Source organism: Triticum dicoccoides, chromosome 3B, assembly GCF_002162155.2.
Source record: "Triticum dicoccoides isolate Atlit2015 ecotype Zavitan chromosome 3B, WEW_v2.0, whole genome shotgun sequence".
NCBI classification, from domain to species: domain Eukaryota; kingdom Viridiplantae; phylum Streptophyta; class Magnoliopsida; order Poales; family Poaceae; genus Triticum; species Triticum dicoccoides.
Genome location: NC_041385.1, coordinates 4,519,358 through 4,538,263, shown reverse-complemented (window position 1 = coordinate 4,538,263; position 18,906 = coordinate 4,519,358). Strand labels below are relative to the sequence as shown.

General features: G+C 46.4%; 1 protein-coding gene across 1 annotated transcript; it reads right to left on the bottom strand.

Annotated features, from left to right (window-relative positions):
- Nucleotides 1-2,954: 2,954 nt before the first annotated feature.
- LOC119280412 lies at nucleotides 2,955-4,164 on the bottom strand. The gene is made up of 3 exons (XM_037561270.1): nucleotides 3,555-4,164; nucleotides 3,352-3,477; nucleotides 2,955-3,265 (listed from the first exon to the last, which is right to left on the bottom strand). The coding sequence occupies exons 1-3, from the start codon at nucleotides 3,890-3,892 to the stop codon at nucleotides 3,172-3,174; spliced, it is 558 nt and encodes a 185-aa protein (XP_037417167.1). The 5' UTR covers nucleotides 3,893-4,164; the 3' UTR covers nucleotides 2,955-3,171.
- Nucleotides 4,165-18,906: the final 14,742 nt, after the last annotated feature.

The following is an 18,906-nucleotide window of genomic DNA, read 5'->3' as shown; positions in this document are numbered from 1 at the left end:
CCTCCATGGCAACACTTTCTAGGAAGTCCACAACACCCAACAGTGACGGCGTCGTCGTTCCGACCGACCAAGACCCGGCCGAGGATTTCTTCTGAAGATGCCTCGATCTCTTGCTGCCAGTACCGGGGCTCGGCATCCACCGCAGATCACCAAAAAAGGAGGTTTTTGCATGATCCCCTTTCGTGACATGTACAAAATTTTGCTTCGTTTCTATTTGAGAGGTCATGAACCGAAAGGTCGACAACAATGTGGTCCACCGTGAGCACAGTTGCTTTGGATGACCAGGAAAACAGTAGAACCTGCAAATATGAGGTTCATAAAAATATTCATGAAAGAATGGAGCGTGTTCACGCATGTCGGTTACTCGGCGTTGCCAGAAAGAAAAAAACATTCTGATCATGTCTGTCGAGACAAAAGATACACATGGCTGTCTAAGCCGCGAACACTATTTGCAATCATAGGCCGCCATGTGTTATTTTCCTTGCGCGGCTGGTAAATGCAAGCAACGTTTCCGTGCAACTTCTTGCACATTCATGGTGTATATGTTGTTCTTTTTTCCATGTTGAGCCGGATTAGCAGAGCTCTGCGTCTTCTTTCAAAAAGGGAGGAATAAATACCAAGTATTTCAGCACATAGAAACCATGCCCACCAATGTTTGTCTGATGCATGTGTTGTCTCTGGCAGTCGATTCCATTCTGGTAAACTATGAAAGAAAGATGAGAGGTGTGTCTGTATGCATGTACAAGGCTTTGCAAGCAGAGGAGTTGATGGACAGATGAACTTGAAAGTCAATCCGGATGCAAGTCCAGATATGTTGGCATCCATTCATTTCCTCTTCTTTGATGGTGATCCCCTCCGGATCACGCCCAGCGGCGGCGCCAGGATCAGGAACGGGATCTTGGGCGGCGGATTGCTGCGAAATTCACAGAGCACTTTCGACCATGTCCCTTTTTTTTTGGCTCAGCACCATCTCCAAACAAGTTGTAGGAGAAAATTCATGGCATTTCGATATTTGGAAGTTCTATTTATTTTTCTCCGGCGCCTAGCCAAGAGCCCATCCACTTGCTACATTCTTACTAGCAAAAAAACACAGTTGTCTTAAGTCGGCGTCCTCGTTCATGCGACACTTCTTCTCCTCGAGCGCGGCGACAACCAAGAGCACGGCGACACTTCTTCTCCTCTTGCCCATGCGTTGGAGCAAGGAGAGGCCACACGAGTTCTTTGTGATACGCCTGACCACCCACTACACGTAGCCCCCGCTTGCGCAGGGTACAAGTTGGAAGTAAGTATTGACAAGTGGGCCTGGCCGCTTAGTCTTGAACATCACATGGTGACAACCATCGGTATACAAAGCTGTGGGGTTTTACGACTGGAAAAAAAACCCTCAAAAGTTGTCTGGCAAAAACAAAACCAAAAACCCTCGAAAGTTGTGTGTTTTCTGCAAAGAGAAGTTCACATTACACTCTTCAACTCTAGCCCTAGTCTAATATACACCCTCCAACTCCAATACCATCTAGTTTAGACCCCCCCCCCCCAACTCTCAAAACCAGCCAGAATTCAACCCGCCCCTTCCCATTGACTGGTTTTGACCCAGTTGACCAGTTTTGACCTGTTGAGTGGGTGAACAGTAACTTAAAAAAACAAAAAAAAGTTTTTTCAAGGGGTGAAGACTAAACTCAAAAAAATTGGAAATAAAATTCAACAAGCAGTTTCGGATTTTCACCGGGTGAATAGTAATTTCAAGAAACTTACTCATTTAGAAAAAACGAATTAGTTTTGCATGGATGATTTTTCAGTGCGTGATGTCCATGCGAATTTTTAGCTTGTTTGGATATTTGAGTGGTCTTTCAACAAATAATAATAATAATAATAATCGCCCGTACAGTACATGAATAGTTAACTGTTTCACGGATGTCACATTTGTCTTTTTTGCTGAGAGCTACTCAGATGTCCAAACAACCTGAAAATTGGAACGGACATCACGCACTCGAACATCATCCATGCAAAAATAATTCAGAAAAATTATTTTTTTTATTTTTCTGAATTACTGTTCACCCAGGAAAAAAAATTTAAAAATCAAAATTGTTTTTTGAACTTTTACTTTTATTTAAAACCTTTTCAATTTACTGTTCACCCAATGAAATAACGAAAATTGTTTTTTGAATTTGTTTAATTTGTTTAATTTCTTTTCAATTTACTGTTCACCCAATGAAATAATGAAAATTGTTTTTTGAATTTGTTTTGATTTTTTTATTTCTTTCGAATTTACTGTTCACCCCAGTCAACGTTTCAAAACCGGTCAACGGGGAGAGGAGGGTTGTATTCTGTCTGGTTGTTGGGGGTGTATTCTTAAACAAATGCTAGAATTGAGGGGTGTAATATGCACTTCTCTGTTTTCTGCATAATAAAGTCCTCTGAAGCTGGGGTTTCCCTTCTTGATAAAATCCAGGAAGCAATGGCACGTTAGAGTGCGTGTTGAAAATAGGGGAATCCAAATGAAACCCTTTTTTTTTTGCTAAGTCTATCTGGAATGCTTTTGTATAATTAGGAATTAATTATAAATAGGTATATCATTTCATCTAGGAAAAGAACCTAAAAATATTCCTTGACTTCGAATAAAATCGGTGTTGGAAGAACATGTGGATTCTGCCTGTCCATCAGACAGGACACGCATTTCCGGTGCCGAAAACAGAGACAGTGTCATCATGGATCCCTGCATTTTTTTCCTTTTTCTCTTTTGTGTTGCGCAGCTGGTGAAACAGGGAGCGCCTCTCCATGGAATTTCTGCCGGTTCATAGATTGGATTGTACTTGTACGTGCACACATGACATGAGCGTCGTTTCTTTTCTTTTCTTTTCTCTTATTTTTGTTGTGGATGGACGAACTCCAGAGGAAGCAACGGCATGTTCTTTCACGAGGAAATAAATACTACTCGACCGTACCTGTTTCGGCACTTGGAAAAGATCAATCATGGCGATGCATGTTCTATTGATGTGCTGTGTCTATCACTCGATTCGATGAGCTATGAAAGAAGAAGAAGAAAGATTTATGGTAAAAAGAAAAAAAAATGATGTCTGTCTGTACAGGGCTAGCAAGCAGAGGAGGTTGGATGGATGAACTTGCAGGTTGAGACACAAGTCCGTCCGTCCGGAGATGTCGGCATCCGTTCATTCATCTCCTCTTCTTCGACGACGACGACGATCGCCGCCAGATCACCCCCAGCGGCAGCGCGAAGATCGGGAACGGGATCTTGGGCGGCGGCACGCTGCGGATTTCGATCGGTACAGTCAGAGCAAGAAGTGGATTTGGTGTCAGAAAATGCGGTGGTGATTGGTTGTGATGTGCGCTTACTGCAGCCGTATGGTCTCCACCTGGGTGAGCTCCGCCTCCACGGCCCCGCGCCGCGCCGTCGCGTGCTGCCGGACGGCCAGCACCCGGCACCCCAGCCCGCCCGCGCCCTCGTACGGGCTCGGCGACCTGACCGAAGCAAATTCAGAGCATGACACCTCGCGGCGAGTTCAGACGAGCTGAATCTTATCTATCTGCTTACGTACCCGTAGAGGAAGCTCTTGTCGTGGAGGCCGACGACGAGCGTGGAGGCCCGGAGCTGCGCCACGGCCGCGGCCACCGTCGGCGCGAGCTCCCCCTCCCGCACCACGATCTCCACCATGGCCTCCGCGACGCCGCCGTCGCAGAGGTCCCTGAAGGCGAGCGCGAGCTGGAAGCCTTGGAGGCGGAGGCGCCGCCGGCGGCGCCTGGAGCGGGCCGGCGCGCACACGTGCAGCAGCGCGATGGAGTCGCCGGCCCGGATGAAGTTGCGCACGGCCCACTGCAGCGCCGCGCGCGACGCCGGGGCGTCCTCCACCACCACCACCACCCGCTGCTTCTCCATGACGACAAGTCCCAGAGGAAGGGATTGCACAAGAGCGCAAGAGCTAGCTAGCTAACCATCCATGGCGCTGGCGTGTAGTCGGGCAAGACGGGAGGATTGGTGAGCGAGCGACAGTAGCTTGGTGGTAGCTGGGTGGCCAGCTGGAGTTCGAGAAGGGAGAAGGGGTCGTTGGGACCAGAGAGAGGTAGGGGGAGGAGGAGGGAGGGAGGGATGGACCCCTGGCTTGGCTTAGCTAAGCTTTGGATTGGCTTGCCTTGTTGTGCTTGTGCTACTATTATTATCATTCATAATTAAGATGCTGCAGACTCCTAACTGCTACCTAAATCGCCTAGTTTATTGTGTTGTCATGGATCACGTGTGTGTGTGTGTGCTCCTTGGCCATTAGCAGCAGGATAAGATGCTGGTTTGGTTTCATGCTCATGATCAAACTATAACAACAATGGTAATTAAGATTCCCGGATCAAGCTAAAATCTAGAGGCCATACGCGGAGGTACCCAAGACAACAATTTCTTTCTACGGTGTATACCATGACGTACTTGGGGTTGAGATCCTCTGCAGTATTGTATGGTGTTGTAGTGCGGATGACATGTGGGGTCCGTCTTTGTGTGACCCTGACGGCTAGGGTTTCCCCAACCAGGAAGATGGCCGCACCCTCGGAGGCAAGCGGATCGCGATCCAAAACCCCGGAAGACCCTAGCGTTTTGCTGGAGCGCTTGCATCTGGAGCAGGATGAATTGGATAATTTGGTGTGGGAAGAAGAAGCAGAGGAGCCAGATGAGAAGCCAAAGTGGCTTGCACTGGCTAGGGTTTTGACGAACAAGTCCTTTGGACAGGGGGCGCTAATCGCCGACATGAAAGCGGCTTGGAACCCTGCCAAGGAGGTGGTTTGGAGGAGGATTAACCCAAACCTGTTCTCGATGCAGTTCAATTGTCTAGCAGACTGGAATAAGGCGCTCCATCAGGGTCCTTGGGATTTCAAGGGCATGACACTGATCATTGATGAGTATGATGGGTTCAAGAAACCGGAATCTGTAAAGCTGGATAAAATTGAGACGTGGTGTCAGATCCATCGTCTCCCGGATATGGTGCTTAAGAGGGAGCAGTTCGTGTAGAACATGGCGCAGCGCATAGGTGAAGTGATTGAGATACAGATTGTTCTGCCGAATGGATTTTTTGGTGAGTTCGTACGGGTTAGAGTTAAACTTGACGTCACCAAAAAACTGACAAGGTTTGTTGGATTCACAAAGGGAGGAGAAACTGAATATTACCAAGTCAAGTTTGAGAAACTTCCTGTTTTCTGTTACATGTGTGGCCTGCTAGGACACTGGCATGAGGAATGTGGATCCGGTGAACATGATGATAAAATATATGGAGTGGGGTCCGTTTATACTTGCTGATAGAAGGGGCGCTAATGCTAACTGGAACCCAGGCAGAGGCTATGGTCGCAGCTCGGGACGGGATGCAGGTGTCTTTGATGATGAGGGTGACATGAACGACTATGGCAGGGGACGAGGTGCAAACAGATCCCATGGCCGAGGTCGCGGTACTGAGCACAGGAACTTCGCTACAACTGTAGATCCCACTGGACGGGATCATGTCATTCAGCAGAGCTGGCGCTTCAATGCTACAAACGCCTTGTATGACCCCGGGGTTCAGCTGGCTAATGCTGATGGTGTGATGCAACCTGGACAGATAAATGATCCTCTCATTTTGGGTAAAAGGGGGGCAGATGACTGGGGCACTTCAAACATCATTACCAGTGAAGAACTGGGGAATAATACTGTGGGAGGCCTTGTCCCGCTGGGGATCACAGCTGACAGAGTGGGTATGTTCGAGGGGCCTCATCCACCTAGCTCTAATGGTGGAACCCCTCAAAAGAATGCAAACCGGAAGAAGTATAAGGCAGATGATGGTGCGGCCATTGATAGTACCTCAACTAAATCATCGGCGGCCTCCTCGATGGAGGACCGCCCCTCCCAATGAATCTGTTAAGTTGGAACTGCCGGGGTGGGGGGAATCCCCGGACAGTTCGTGATGTGGCGACGTTGGTGCAGTCGCATTCCCCCATGTTTGTGTTTTTGTGTGAAACTCGACAAAAAGCTAGTAAGATGAGAAGAATTAGAGGGCGTCTCGGCCTTCACGGCTTTGTGGGTGTGGATAGTAATGGTTTAAGCGGTGGCCTAGCATTGTTTTGGCACGAATCTTACCAAGTAACAGTCCTAGGAACAGATGACAGGTTCATTGACATTGCTGTTAGCTCTCCCGGCGGGGAGCAATGGAGATCAACTTCAGTTTATGGCGAACCAAGGGTTGAAAACAGGCACTTGATGTGGACTAAACTTCAATCGTTGAAGCAAGCTTCGGACCTGCCTTGGGTAGTAATCGGAGACTTCAATGAGGCGTTGTGGAGCTTTGAACACATGTCCTTGACGCCTAGGCCAGAAGCTCAGATGGCCGCTTTTCGGGATGTACTAATGACATGTGAGTTAGTAGACTTGGGGTTTTCGGGAATACCCTATACATATGACAATATGCGTTCGGGATCGGCAAATGTACGCATACGGCTGGACGTGCGGTGGCAACAAAGGAGTGGAGAAACATGTTCACATACTCCTCTGTACAACACCTTGCATCCCCTTGTTCGGACCATATCCCATTGTTGCTAAAGTTTGATGCAGAGTAGGAGAGGCCTAAAGCCAACGTACGGCGTTATGAAATCTTTTGGGAACGGGATGCAGAATTGCCAGATCTTGTAAACAAGGCGTGGTCGGCTTTCGGTGTAATGGATAATCTGGGACAAGTCAGTGTTGCCTTGCAATCAACTATGTCATCACTACGGTCATGGAGTAACCGAAGGTTTGGGAATGTTACAAGGGAAATCAAGAAATCACGCAGCCAGCTTGAAGAACTGATGCGAATGAATGCTGATAGACATGAAATAAGGAAGGTGTCTGACAAACTAAATGAGCTGATGTACAAAGAGGAGATGCTATGGTTGCAACGCTCACGTATCATGTGGCTGAAAGAGGGAGATAGGAACACAAAGTTTTTCCAGAGTAAGTCTGTATGGCGTGCACGGAAAAACAAAATTAAAGAGTTGCATGATGCTGATGGGAATGTCTATACAGATACTGCTACTATGAGTAATATGGCTACATCTTATTTTAAGGAAATATTCACAGCAGCTCCGTCCCTAGAGGCTTCGGGGGTGGTGGATCTGGTTCATATGGTGATAACAGACAACGATAATGATAAGCTCTGTGCTGAATTCACTAACCAGGAGATCTCGGATGCTCTATTCCAGATTGGGCCCTTAAAGGCGCCGGGCCCAGATGGGTTCCCAGCTAGATTTTTTCAGCGAAACTGGAAGGTTTTGAAGGAAAGTATTATCAGGGCTGTTAAAGAATTCTTTAAAACAGGTATCATGTCAGAAGGGGTTAACGAGACCTCTATCATGTTAATCCCAAAAGTTGCTACCCCTACAAGACTTTCTGAATTCAGACCTATTAGTCTCTGTAACGTGATCTATAAGGTGGTTCCTAAATGCCTTGTTAACAGACTGAGGCCACTTCTGGATGAAATTATTTCCCCTGAACAAAGTGCCTTCATCTCTGGAAGGATGATAACAGACAATGCTTTGATCGCCTTCGAATGCATCCACCATATCAAGCAAGAAAAGGATCCAACTAAGAGTTTTTGTGCGTATAAACTTGACCTATCAAAAGCATATGATCGGGTTGACTGGAACTTCTTGAAGCAAGTGATGGAAAAGCTGGGTTTTGCTCACCGATGGATTGACTGGATTATGACTTGTGTCACATCGGTGAGATACTCTGTGAGATTCAATGGAACCCTCTTGGATTCATTTGCATCGTCGTGTGGTCTTCGGCAAGGTGATCCGCTCTCCCCTTTCTTGTTTTTATTCGTGGCTGACGGTCTGTCTGCAATTCTGAGACAGCGTGTTGAAGTGGGCTTGATTACTCCAATAAAGGTTTGTCGGCGTGCTCCTGGCATATCACACCTCTTGTTCGCTGATGACACACTCCTATTTTTTGAGGCGTCTCGTGCACAAGCCGAAGAAGTTAAATCATGTCTGGACTTGTATTCAAGTGCTACAGGCCAGTTACTAAACTATAATAAGTGCTCGATTATGTTCGGTGAAGCCTGCCCGATGAATGACCAAGAGGATGTACGGGATGTTTTATATGTTACAAGCATTGCATTCGAAGAGAAGTACTTGGGGTTACCAACACAAAATGGCAGAATGTCTAAAGGGAGATTTCAAAATCTACAGATGCAGCTAATGAAGAGGCTAGTGCAATGGGGAGATGGGCACTTAGCCCAACCGGGTAGGGAGGTTCTGATCAAATCAGTCGCTGAAGCCCTTCCGGTGTTTGTCATGGGAGTTTTTAAACTACCCTACTCTGTCTGTGATGATCTCATGGTGATGGTGAGAAATTTTTATTGGGGTGCAGAACAAGGGAAACGAAAGGTGCACTGGAAGTCTTGGCAGAAACTGCAACAGCCAAAAGGAAAAGGAGGTGCGGGGTTTCATGACTACCGGTTGTTCAACCAGGCCCTCTTGGCTCAGCAGGCTTGGAGGCTCCTAACTAGGCCTGAGAGCCTATGCGCAAGACTGTTAAAGAGTAAGTATTACCCCAATGGAAAATTAGAGGATACGGTTTTCTCGGGTAACGCCTCCTCTACTTGGACTGCTATCAGCCATGGCCTTGAGCTTCTCAAGAAAGGGCTGGTATGGAGAGTGGGAAACGGCCGGAGTATTCGAATATGGAGGGATGCTTGGATTCCTAGGCCCTTCTCTTACAGGCCAGTTTCGACACAAGGTGTATGCCAGTATCGATGGGTTTCCCAACTCTTAAGAGAAAATGGTTCCTGGAATATCAACTTGCTACAACAAACTTTTCTCCCTTGTGACGTTCATGAGATTCTAAAAATAAGAGCTTCTCCAAGACTTGGTGATGACTTGCTTGCTTGGGATCCAACTGAGAGTGGCGCATTTACGGTAAAATCGGCATACACTTTGGCTTTCAACGAAGCGGGTAGACTGACAGAAGAATCGGCGAGCACTGCTCCAGATGGCCATCGTACATGTTGGAAGATGATATGGAAGAGCCTTGTTCCGCCCACTGTGAAGAACTTTGCCTGGCGCGTTGCTATCAACTCACTTCCTACTTGGCAGAATAAACATAAGCGAACGCTTGAACTCTCAGGTATCTGTCCGGTCTGTGGACGAGAGGAGGAAGACGCCTTTCATGCCTTATGCAGGTGCCCTCTAGCGGTGCAAATGTGGCGGTGTATGAGTACTGTATGGCGTTTGCCGAAGCTGGAAGAAGTGAGTAATAGAGGTACCGAGTGGCTACTTCATATGCTGCAGCCACTAGGTGAAATTGAACGATGCATGCTAATGCTGACGCTATGGCGAGTATGGCACAACAGAAATGAGGTGACTCACTACAAGGAACCCCCACCAATGGAGGTATCAAAAAACTTCCTCGTGGGCTATTTAGACTCGCTCTTGACGCTAAAATACTGTGAGGAAGAGCAGATGAAGGGGAAACAGGTCATTCCTTATGATCAGGTTATGTTGCCTCGCGAACGAAAGGAACCAGTGGCGAATGCTCGGTGGACGGTGCCAGTGGAAGGTTGGGCAAAACTGAACACTGATGGATCCTGGTCGGCGGATGGGGGTGCAGGTGCCGGGATGGTCCTTCGAGACAGCACGGGCCAGATCATCTTTACATCGTGCAGGGTGCTTTTCTCATGCAGGAACGCCCTGGAAGCAGAGCTCAGTGCGTGTATGGAGGGCTTATCAATTGCAATTTAGAGAACGGAGCTACCTATACATATTGAGATGGATTCCTTACAAGCTGTGAGGATGATTAATGAAGGGGCCACTGATAGATCGGTACTGACCTCGCTGGTGGAAGAAATCAAGCATCTTCGATCTCTCCGTACATCTATTTTTACTCATATTCATCGCAACCAGAATGTTGTTAGTGACTATTTGGCAAAATATGCTAGAACAGAGAATAGAACCGTAGTTTGGCTTACCTCTGGCTTGCCAGAAGTTCTTGAGCTTTGTAATACAGACCGTGACAGTATCACTTAAGTAATACAAAGTTTCAACCGCAAAAAAAAGAGAGACTCAAACAAGTGTTTGGAAAGAAAAATTGAATCTTGCGTACAACTGAAATGACTGAAATATTATGACCAAGCGCGGCGGCCCTAGCGGGACTATAGCTAGTACTTGTAAATACGATGTTGCGATTTAATTACTCGCGTGATTGTCACCTTAACCGCCACCGGGTACGTACAAGATGGTCACGCGTTTGAGGTTGGGGGAGTGGTTTAGGGCGTCACTTTAGGAGAGGAAGGGAGGGCATCTTTAATTATTTTGCTATCTCCTCGATCGACATGGACATGGACATGGACAGCGCAATGTGGCTTATTTGATTTGAGCTGGTGTAGCAGTTGGTTCATTACGTAGTCGGAAGGGATTAGTTTAGGAGATGGGCACGGGGATGCATGACAGCTCCAGTGGGCTATGGTGTCACGCTACCCGTATAAACATATACGTACATGCTCACACAAGGGTTCTTCTTCCCTTTGGGGTTTTTTCATAATGAGAAAGATAATTTTGGGGCCAGGTGGCTGCCCTCGCTCAGCAACTAATAAGTGGCCACTGTGCACCGATCAACTAATTGTTTTCCTAGTGATGTTGCATGGCTGAGATGAAGAAAGCTTTATTTTGAGTTAGCATCTGGTTAACTGCATGGTCACAGTGGTAGCAATGGAAGAAACAGACAGACAGACAGACAGACAGACAGACAGACAGACGGGGGGCGTTGCTCAACACAAGAGTAGAGCTGATGGTTTTGGGTTGCCCGTGCTGTCCTCTTTCCTTTGTCACATCCCGCGCGTGATTAGATTAGCCTCCTCTAATGAACGGGGATTACGACTGCGTGGCCTGGGGACTCCTTCCGTGTCGCGTGCCTTGTCGATGCGTTGCGGTTGCAGCAGTGCAACTCGATCGTGGCCGACCGACCCCCGTGCCCACCCTACAGATACGGGTACGGTTTTGTTAGCGTGGATCTAAGCTAGTTTGGGGACGTACGTACGGAGAACGCGGCAACTTGTTGGCCGTGTGCATGGAGTTGCTGCAAGAATTGATGGATAGGTTAAAACTCTAGTCAAGTCACCATGCTATGCTCATGTGTAGCACAAGTAGAAGTAGAAGTAGCTCAGCGTCTGATAGGGGAGGAGATTTTGCTTGCTTGCTTTCCACACCAGTCTAGTCCCTAAAGCCAAGCAAAGGAGCCTTTTTTTCCGAAACTTCAACACAAAATGACCCCATTCTGAAAATGTTTCACAAATTTGCCCTTTTGCTTGACGCCCGAGGCTAAGGCGCCATGCTTTTTCTCATGACGTTCTATACCGGGACGCCGCCATGTTACATGTCCCTACCATGGGGCCCCAGCCCCAGTCACTATGCAAAAAGGGGCCAGTTTGTGATTTTTCTTTAGATTGAGGTCATTTTGTGTTAAAGTTTAGGAAAAAGGGCCAATTTCGTTCATTTTCACAGGGCAAAGCGAGGCCAGCAGGGGTAGAGCAAGAGTGAGTTGTACATGGTGCGCCCGCGTTTGCGTTCTCGTGCCGTGCCTGCTGGCTGGCTGCACGTGTGCTTCTTTCTATCCACCCGACCTCACCTCACCGAAATGAATCAAGCAGCAGCAGCAGCAGCTTCATTCTAGTTCATGCGATACATACAAAAGGCACGTACGATACGCATCCACCACTACTACCAATACCAATACAATACAAAAGGAAATTGAATCTTGCATGCGTACAAATGAAATGACTGAAATATTACGACCAAGCGCGGCGGCCCTAGCGGGACTAGCTAGTACTTGTAGTGCATACGATGTTGCGATTTAATTTCTTTTTTTCCAACCGGACTCACACCCCTTTCTATTAATTTTGCAATCAACGGAAATACATCAGTCTGTTTGTTGTTCAAGATCGCAAGTCAAGCACCGAGCCAAATAGATCAACTACCAAGCAAAGGAGACTGAAAGGGGGTAGAGCGAGTTGGTGCGTCGCCAGGAAACCCACTGCATGACAATCCTGAAACGGACTATCAGCTGTGGGGCGAAAACCTGAGGACACTAACAACCGTTGCTCGCCACAAAAGAACCTGTCTAGAGGATAAAACTCCAAAGGAGAGGACCAACAGCACCAAAAGAACGATCCAGCGGGCATCAGACCCCAGTGGATATAAGCAAGCTAAGATAAGACTAAAAGGATCTAGCCAATATGAATACCATCCCCATCTCCTAGAAGAAGCCCGCCGCACGCATAAGATCTGTCCGCCAGCGCTGCCGCCACATGAGCAAGTCTCTTCACACCAGCCTGGAATATCTTCTTGTCGTCCTCCTTAAGCAACCCCGCCCGGTATAACATAAACGAGCAAGCGGTGAAGAGGCCTCCAGAGGAGTACGAGCATTATACTTATCAAAAGTAGTTTTATTATAAAGGCACCAAATCCCCCAGCACACGGTTGCAATAATCATCATTTAGAATTTTTACCACCTGGGAATAATTTGTATAACCAAGCAAGACTTTGCCAAATAGACCTGGGGCACAAGAAGCCCAGCAGTCAATCCCAGCACGCCCCAGACTGTGCGGGCGAGAGGACAAGTGAAAAAGAGGTGGTTAGCAGTTTCCACGTTTGTGCAAAAAGAGCACATAGGATTTCCTGGCCAATTCCTATGCCACATGTTATCGCGTAAGCACAACATTTTGAAACAATTGACAAAGGAAATTTTTTAAATCTCTCTCCAGCCACTCATAAACAGATTTAGTGGTAAATTTACCCCCATTATTCAAGGACCAGGAAAGGAAACAGTGTCAGGATTCTCATTCAGAGATCTCTTTTTAGCCTCACACGCCATTCAATTCCATTGCCCTCTAACTCTCCAAAAAGCCTACGTCTGAAAGTAAGATCGTAGTTATTGGCTACAAAGGAGGCAACAATACATTCTTGATTTTGACAGATATCATATAGGACAGGAAAACAATCCTGCAAAATACAATTATCTAACCACGGATCATGCCAAACCCTGGCTAAGTCCCCTTTGTTAATAGTGACCCTCCTCCCAGCCATATAAGTATCTTTGACCTTCATAATAGATTTCCAGCAAGGAGAATCAGAGAAACGGCTGCGAATATTCGCAACGGTTTTGTTTCTGAAATATTTCGCACGGACAATGCGTTGCCATAGCCCATCACCAGTTTCTAACTTCCACTACCACTTCACAAGGAGGCTAATGTTCTGCTTGTGAAGATCTTTTATACCCAAGCCACCAATTCTTCCCGACCGGAAAATCCTAGCCTATTTGACCATATGATAAGCACGCTTCTTATTCTTCCTCCTCCAAAAGAAGCGTCTGCGATGCTTATTAATTTTTTCTATAAAGGTTTTGTTAAAAAGGAACATGGACATCAAGTAAGATGGAATACCATCCAAACTAGAGTCTAGCAAGGTGAGCCTAGCACCAGACGAGGCTGCATATGCCACCCATGCATCCAGTTTTTTGATCATTTTAACATTCAGGGAATCCAACTCAATGTTCTTAAGAGTGGAATATGTAACTGGGACCCCAAGTACCTCATAGGTAAAGAGCCCACACAACAGCCAAACAACTCTGCATAAATCCTGTCAGTTTCATTATCCCCTCCAACAACAAACACTTCACTCTTATCGTAGTTGATTTTCAACCCAGACATGAGTTCAAAAAGATATAGCAATAGCTTGATGTTGACAGCCTTATCAATATCATGTTCAAAACAAAGCACAATATCGTCCGCGTATTGCAGGATGCCCACCCCTCCCTCGATCAGCCCAGAAGCTAACCCTTTAATGAGATTATTATTTTGGGCAGCAATAACCACCTTAGTCAGGCACTCTGCTGCAAGATTGAATAAGAATGGAGAGTGTGGGTCACCTTGTCGCACCCCCTTAGCACTCTGGATATAGGGCCCTGTCTCGCCATTGTTCTTAACACTCACATTGCCATTCCTTAGGATTTGCGACACCCACCCGCACCACTTTGAATTAAAACCAGGTTTAACATGACAATCTAGTAGGATATCCCCATTAACTTTGTCATAAGCTTTCTCGAAATCAATCTTAAAGACCACTCCCACTTCCTTTTTCACATGACTATAGTGCAACACCTCATGCAAAGATAAGATACCGTCCACAATGTGTCTCCCTTTAACAAAAGCATTCTGCTGGATGCTAAACAACTTGTTAGCAAACTTCGCGGCCCTGAGATCCATAACTTTCGTGATCAGTTTATAGGGGCACCGTAGCAAGCAAATAGGCCGATACTGCTGTATTTTATTTGCATCTGCAGATTTAGGAAGCAGTGTAATAATGCCATAATTCAAGCATTGAACATCTAACTTGCCCTCACAGAACCACTCAAAAAGGTTGAACAACTCCGGACTCACAACATCCCAACAATGTTGATAGAATTCCACCGGTATATTATCCGGTCTAGGAGCTCGATTATGTTTCATCGCAGACAATGCTGCTTTAATTTCCTCAAGTGAAAAAGGCCGTGTCATGTACTCATTATCTTCAGGCAGAATATTTTCATCCTGGGACCACAGGAAGGCATCAATTTGACAAATATTTCTAGGGCCCGATCCAAATAGGTCTCTATAATAAGCAGTAGCGTGGGACAATAAATGTTTGGTCCCTTCTACAATCACTGGTCCACACTCCAATGAGATCATAGAGTTTTTTCTACGACGCCCATTGGCCACTTTATGAAAAAAAATTGTGTTATTATCCCCTTTCAGGAGCCATCTCCCATTAGAGAATTGTGCCAATGGGTCATCAATATACACATTATTAAGCTCAACTAAAATGTTCAACTTCCTAGTATAGGCCTCCCCACAGAGATCATTCTCTTCCTCAAGTTTTTCTAGCTCTTGCAGCTCGAGTCTGATAAGATTTTTTCTAATCTTGTTTTGTCCAAAAATATTGGACCCCCAACCTTTGAAGAATTTTTTAATACTCTTCAACTTGATATTTAAAACATCAATAGGATCACTAGTGTAAACAGGCTAGGCCCAGATTTCTGCTACCAGAGGAAGAAAGTCAGGATGTTCAGCGAGGCGTTATCAAATTTAAAGCATCTACTTCCAGGGGCTCTAGATGATGCCACCCCCATCCAGGAGTAAGGGATTATGATCAGAGATCTCTTCGACCAATTTTTTAACAGAGATAAGAGGATAAAGGTCCTCCCAGTTCGAGGTCATTAAAACCCTATCCAATTTTTCCAAAGTGGGATGTTCCTGCTTATTCGACCATGTATAACAGCCTCCTGACATGTTAATTTCCCTCAGCCCCAGCAGGTGTATAACCGAATTGAACACATCAGAAAAATGAGACAAGGGGGTTTTCTTGTTTTTCTCCCCACTATGACACATGATGTTAAAATCCCCACCAACTAGGTAAGGAATAGTAGTTTTGTGGCACATAGAGGACATCTCTGCTATAAACTCAGGTTTATTTTCATCCTGAGCAGCCCCATAGACCACCAGCAGGGCCCAATTACATTTTTTACTCTTATCAAAAAGATTAATTTGCAAAATGAACTTCCCATGCTTCACCTCAAAGATATCAAACTTATCTTTATTGATCCCACATAGGATACCTCCAGATTTTCCCTAGATGGAATCCACTCCCAAATAAATTTTTGGTGTGGGTCCAATTTTCTAAAGAAGGAAGGAGTATAGTTACTCTTCATAGTTTCTTGCAACCCAAGGAAATCCACCTCATTGGCATTAATCATGTCAGTGAGGCAGGTAGACATGCCTTTCTTACCTGCCCCCCTATAGTTCCAAAAGAGGCCAATCATTTATAACGATCAGGTTTATATCTTACCCTGGTAGGTCTGTCAGGACTCATAGCAGCCCTACCCTCCCCCTCCTTCTTCTGACTTCTAGTCATGGGTCTAACAGGGTCTTTATGAGGTGAAATGACCACTATTCGCCTTCGCTGGTTTTTCCTCTTTTTTTGTTTAGATTGGACAAGAATAAAAGGTTCCTCCTCATCTTTACCTGTTTCCTCCCAAGTTAAGGACAGGGGGATACTGTTACCCAACCCATCATTGATAACTATATTGGGAGAAGCTCTTTCATTTTTCTTATCTAGAAGTAAATTCCTAGATATTTCTAGTTCACGAATAATATCAACAGTATCAAATTTATCATCAGGAATTTGTACTCCCATAAGAGATGCACGCAACACAATCTCAGTATTAGATAGTTTGGAGAACTGATTTTTAGTGTTGAGCATGTTTTTACCTTCAAAGTCTCGTTTCTTCATTCTGTTAGCAGCCCTATCCTCCATCTTTTCCATCTTCTCAAATTATCTGCGTGAGGTTAAATCTTCAGGTATCGCCACATCATGGAGAGGGGACCCTGAGGGTGACTCAATAGTGTATACACTGCAGTCCTCCCCTCCTCCGTCGAATCTTCTTCAAGAGGGACGATATGAGGCAGAGAGGGCCAGATCACATAATCTGACAAAGGAGGAAACACAACCCCATGAGAGCTCTCATAATGTTGTAGAAACATGGGGGAAGGAGGAATAGGGGTTTGGATGATTTCCCAAGCACCTTTTCTAGTATTGATAGGAGGCACACCCCCATCCTCACATCCCATCTCATCACCAACGTTTCCAGCTGACATGTTGTTTATCGGGGAATCATAATATGGCATTTCTTCTTTATCATGCTCTCTGGCCATAGACTCAATGAGCAGTTCAGTATGATTCCCTTCGTCACTATCCTCCTCTTCTTCGTTCTCAGCAACAGTAGCTAACCTCTATGAACTTTTGTCATAGCTCTGCAACGAATGATTCCCCACCATAGATGCATCAGTTTCCCCTTGCTCCGTGGAGGAAGCCGGGTATGAATCCACCCTAGATTTTTTTGGAAATGAGGGGGATGCACTGCTATCAACAACAATGGATGTTTGATTCCCCCCCCAACAGATACCACTTTCTCAACTTCATAGAAAAAAGCATAGAATTGTTCACCTAGCATCCCTTCAGCAGATGGAGGATTTTTTTAACCTCTCGGCACCCAAGCAATATTCTGACATATTCAAGTTTATGTAAAGTTGCCTGATCAACTTCCAGAGTTATACCAACCAGCCCCCCAGCATATGCAACATGCTCAGAGCATCTTTTTTCCAATGGGATATTTCTTACACGAACTCAAGCTTTTTCCATTGTTCCTTTAGCCCCCACAGATGCAGACCATGGAGTAATGCAAACAATGATAGATCCATCTTTCAAAGGAAGACGTTTACCATAACAACATGCTCTTTCTACTTCACTGGCATTAGGAAACCGCATGACAAATTGGGTAGGACTAATGGAGCGAGCAGTGCAACGCCACTTTTTCTTGCCAGGTTTATGAGCAAAAATGCCATTAAATTCATGTTCGATCTCTTTCACAGTAGCAGCCCCCTCTATGATAGTGATCACTACATTGTTAGTTTCTCAAAACTCTGTTTAGATGCACACAGATCATGAATATAGAAAAAGCACTGGCCAGGGGACTGAAACCCGCACAGCATAGGAACACACTCCCACGGCCTCAATGATTGACATAATTGAGCCATATGACCAAGTTTGTTGCATTTCTCACAATGAATGGTAGGGCAACGTAGAGTGAAATGACCTGGATTGTTGCAGTTGAGGCATCGTTCCTCGGAGCTCTTGGTGGCCGGAGTCGTGGTCTAATCAGCGGCAGGGGGTGGCACCGCATCCTTGGGTGTTGTCGTGGTTCTAAGTCTGATAGTAGTGTAGGGGGGGGGGTACTAAAGGAGAGGCAAGATCCTAGCTATGGAGTAGTTGTACACGCGGGTTTTACGAGTTCAGGTCCTTCTCGAAGGAAGTAACAGCCCTACATCTCGGTGCCCGGAGGCGGTCGACTGGATTATATGTGTGTGAGTTACAGGGGTGCGAACCCTTCTGCCCGTGGAGGGGGGTGGCTTATATAGAGTGCGCCAGGACCCCAGCCAGCCCACATAGCGGAGGGTTCAATGTACATAAAGGCCTGGCGTTACTGGTAACGTCTTACATAAAGTGATATCATGGCCATAAAGACTACTTAATAACAGACCGTTTGGATGTAGAGTGACCCTGGATCTCCTGGTGGTCGAGTGAGTCTTCATGGTTGAGTGTCTTCGAGTCCGTCAAGTGGAATTCTTCTAGGTCGACTGAAAGACAGTTTCTTCTAGAGGTGTCCTTGGGGAGGGTTCCTTGGACAGGTTCATGACCCTACCCTAGGTACATGGCTTCATCATTAGCCCCCGAATGGATCGACGTTTGAGTGAGGAAGGGGTTGAGAATTCTTCCGACCTGCTTTTCATGCTGCGAGAGTGTCTTACTCTGGACCAATGACTTTTTAGTGATGGCGTCAACTTCTCTTTCAGTCGCCTTGATCCATTCTTTGCATCTGCCGAGTGAACTTTTACGAACTTGGAGATTTTCGGGCGACGGATCGGAGGAAATCTGCTGTCTGACAAGTTGCTTTGCTATTCGCGGATTTAACGGGATCCAAATTTTGGGAAGCGCGCAAAGCGGAGGAGGGCGCGACACTCGGATGGGATAAGGCAAAGATGCCTCGATCTCCGTGCCATCTTTTTCGCCATGTATCGCGCGCGCTCCTGTTGCGGGATTCGACAGGATCGTCCGGGCCTACCAGTCAGCCACTCGGAAGAGACTTCATATAAGGCGCCGGACGGCGGTTTTTCGAACAGTGCACCCTCATTCCCCTCTCCCTCTTCCTCGAACTCGCCCGCTGCGCTTGCTTCCACCTCCGCCCTGCTTCTCCTTGCGCGCCTCGCCGGCGACGATGGTGAAGGAAAAGACGGCGGCTTTGGAGCGGGCGAAGAAGGCGAC

Bases quoted from the DNA above. Each gene is read 5' to 3' on its own strand.
- LOC119280412 (XM_037561270.1), bottom strand. From the start codon at position 3,892: ATGGAGAAGCAGCGGGTGGTGGTGGTGGTGGAGGACGCCCCGGCGTCG. The intron at 3,478-3,554 runs GTACGTAAGCAG...TGCTTCGGTCAG, and splicing joins GACAAGAGCTTCCTCTACGG to GTCGCCGAGCCCGTACGAGG. The intron at 3,266-3,351 runs GTAAGCGCACAT...CGAAATCCGCAG, and splicing joins GTGGAGACCATACGGCTGCA to CGTGCCGCCGCCCAAGATCC.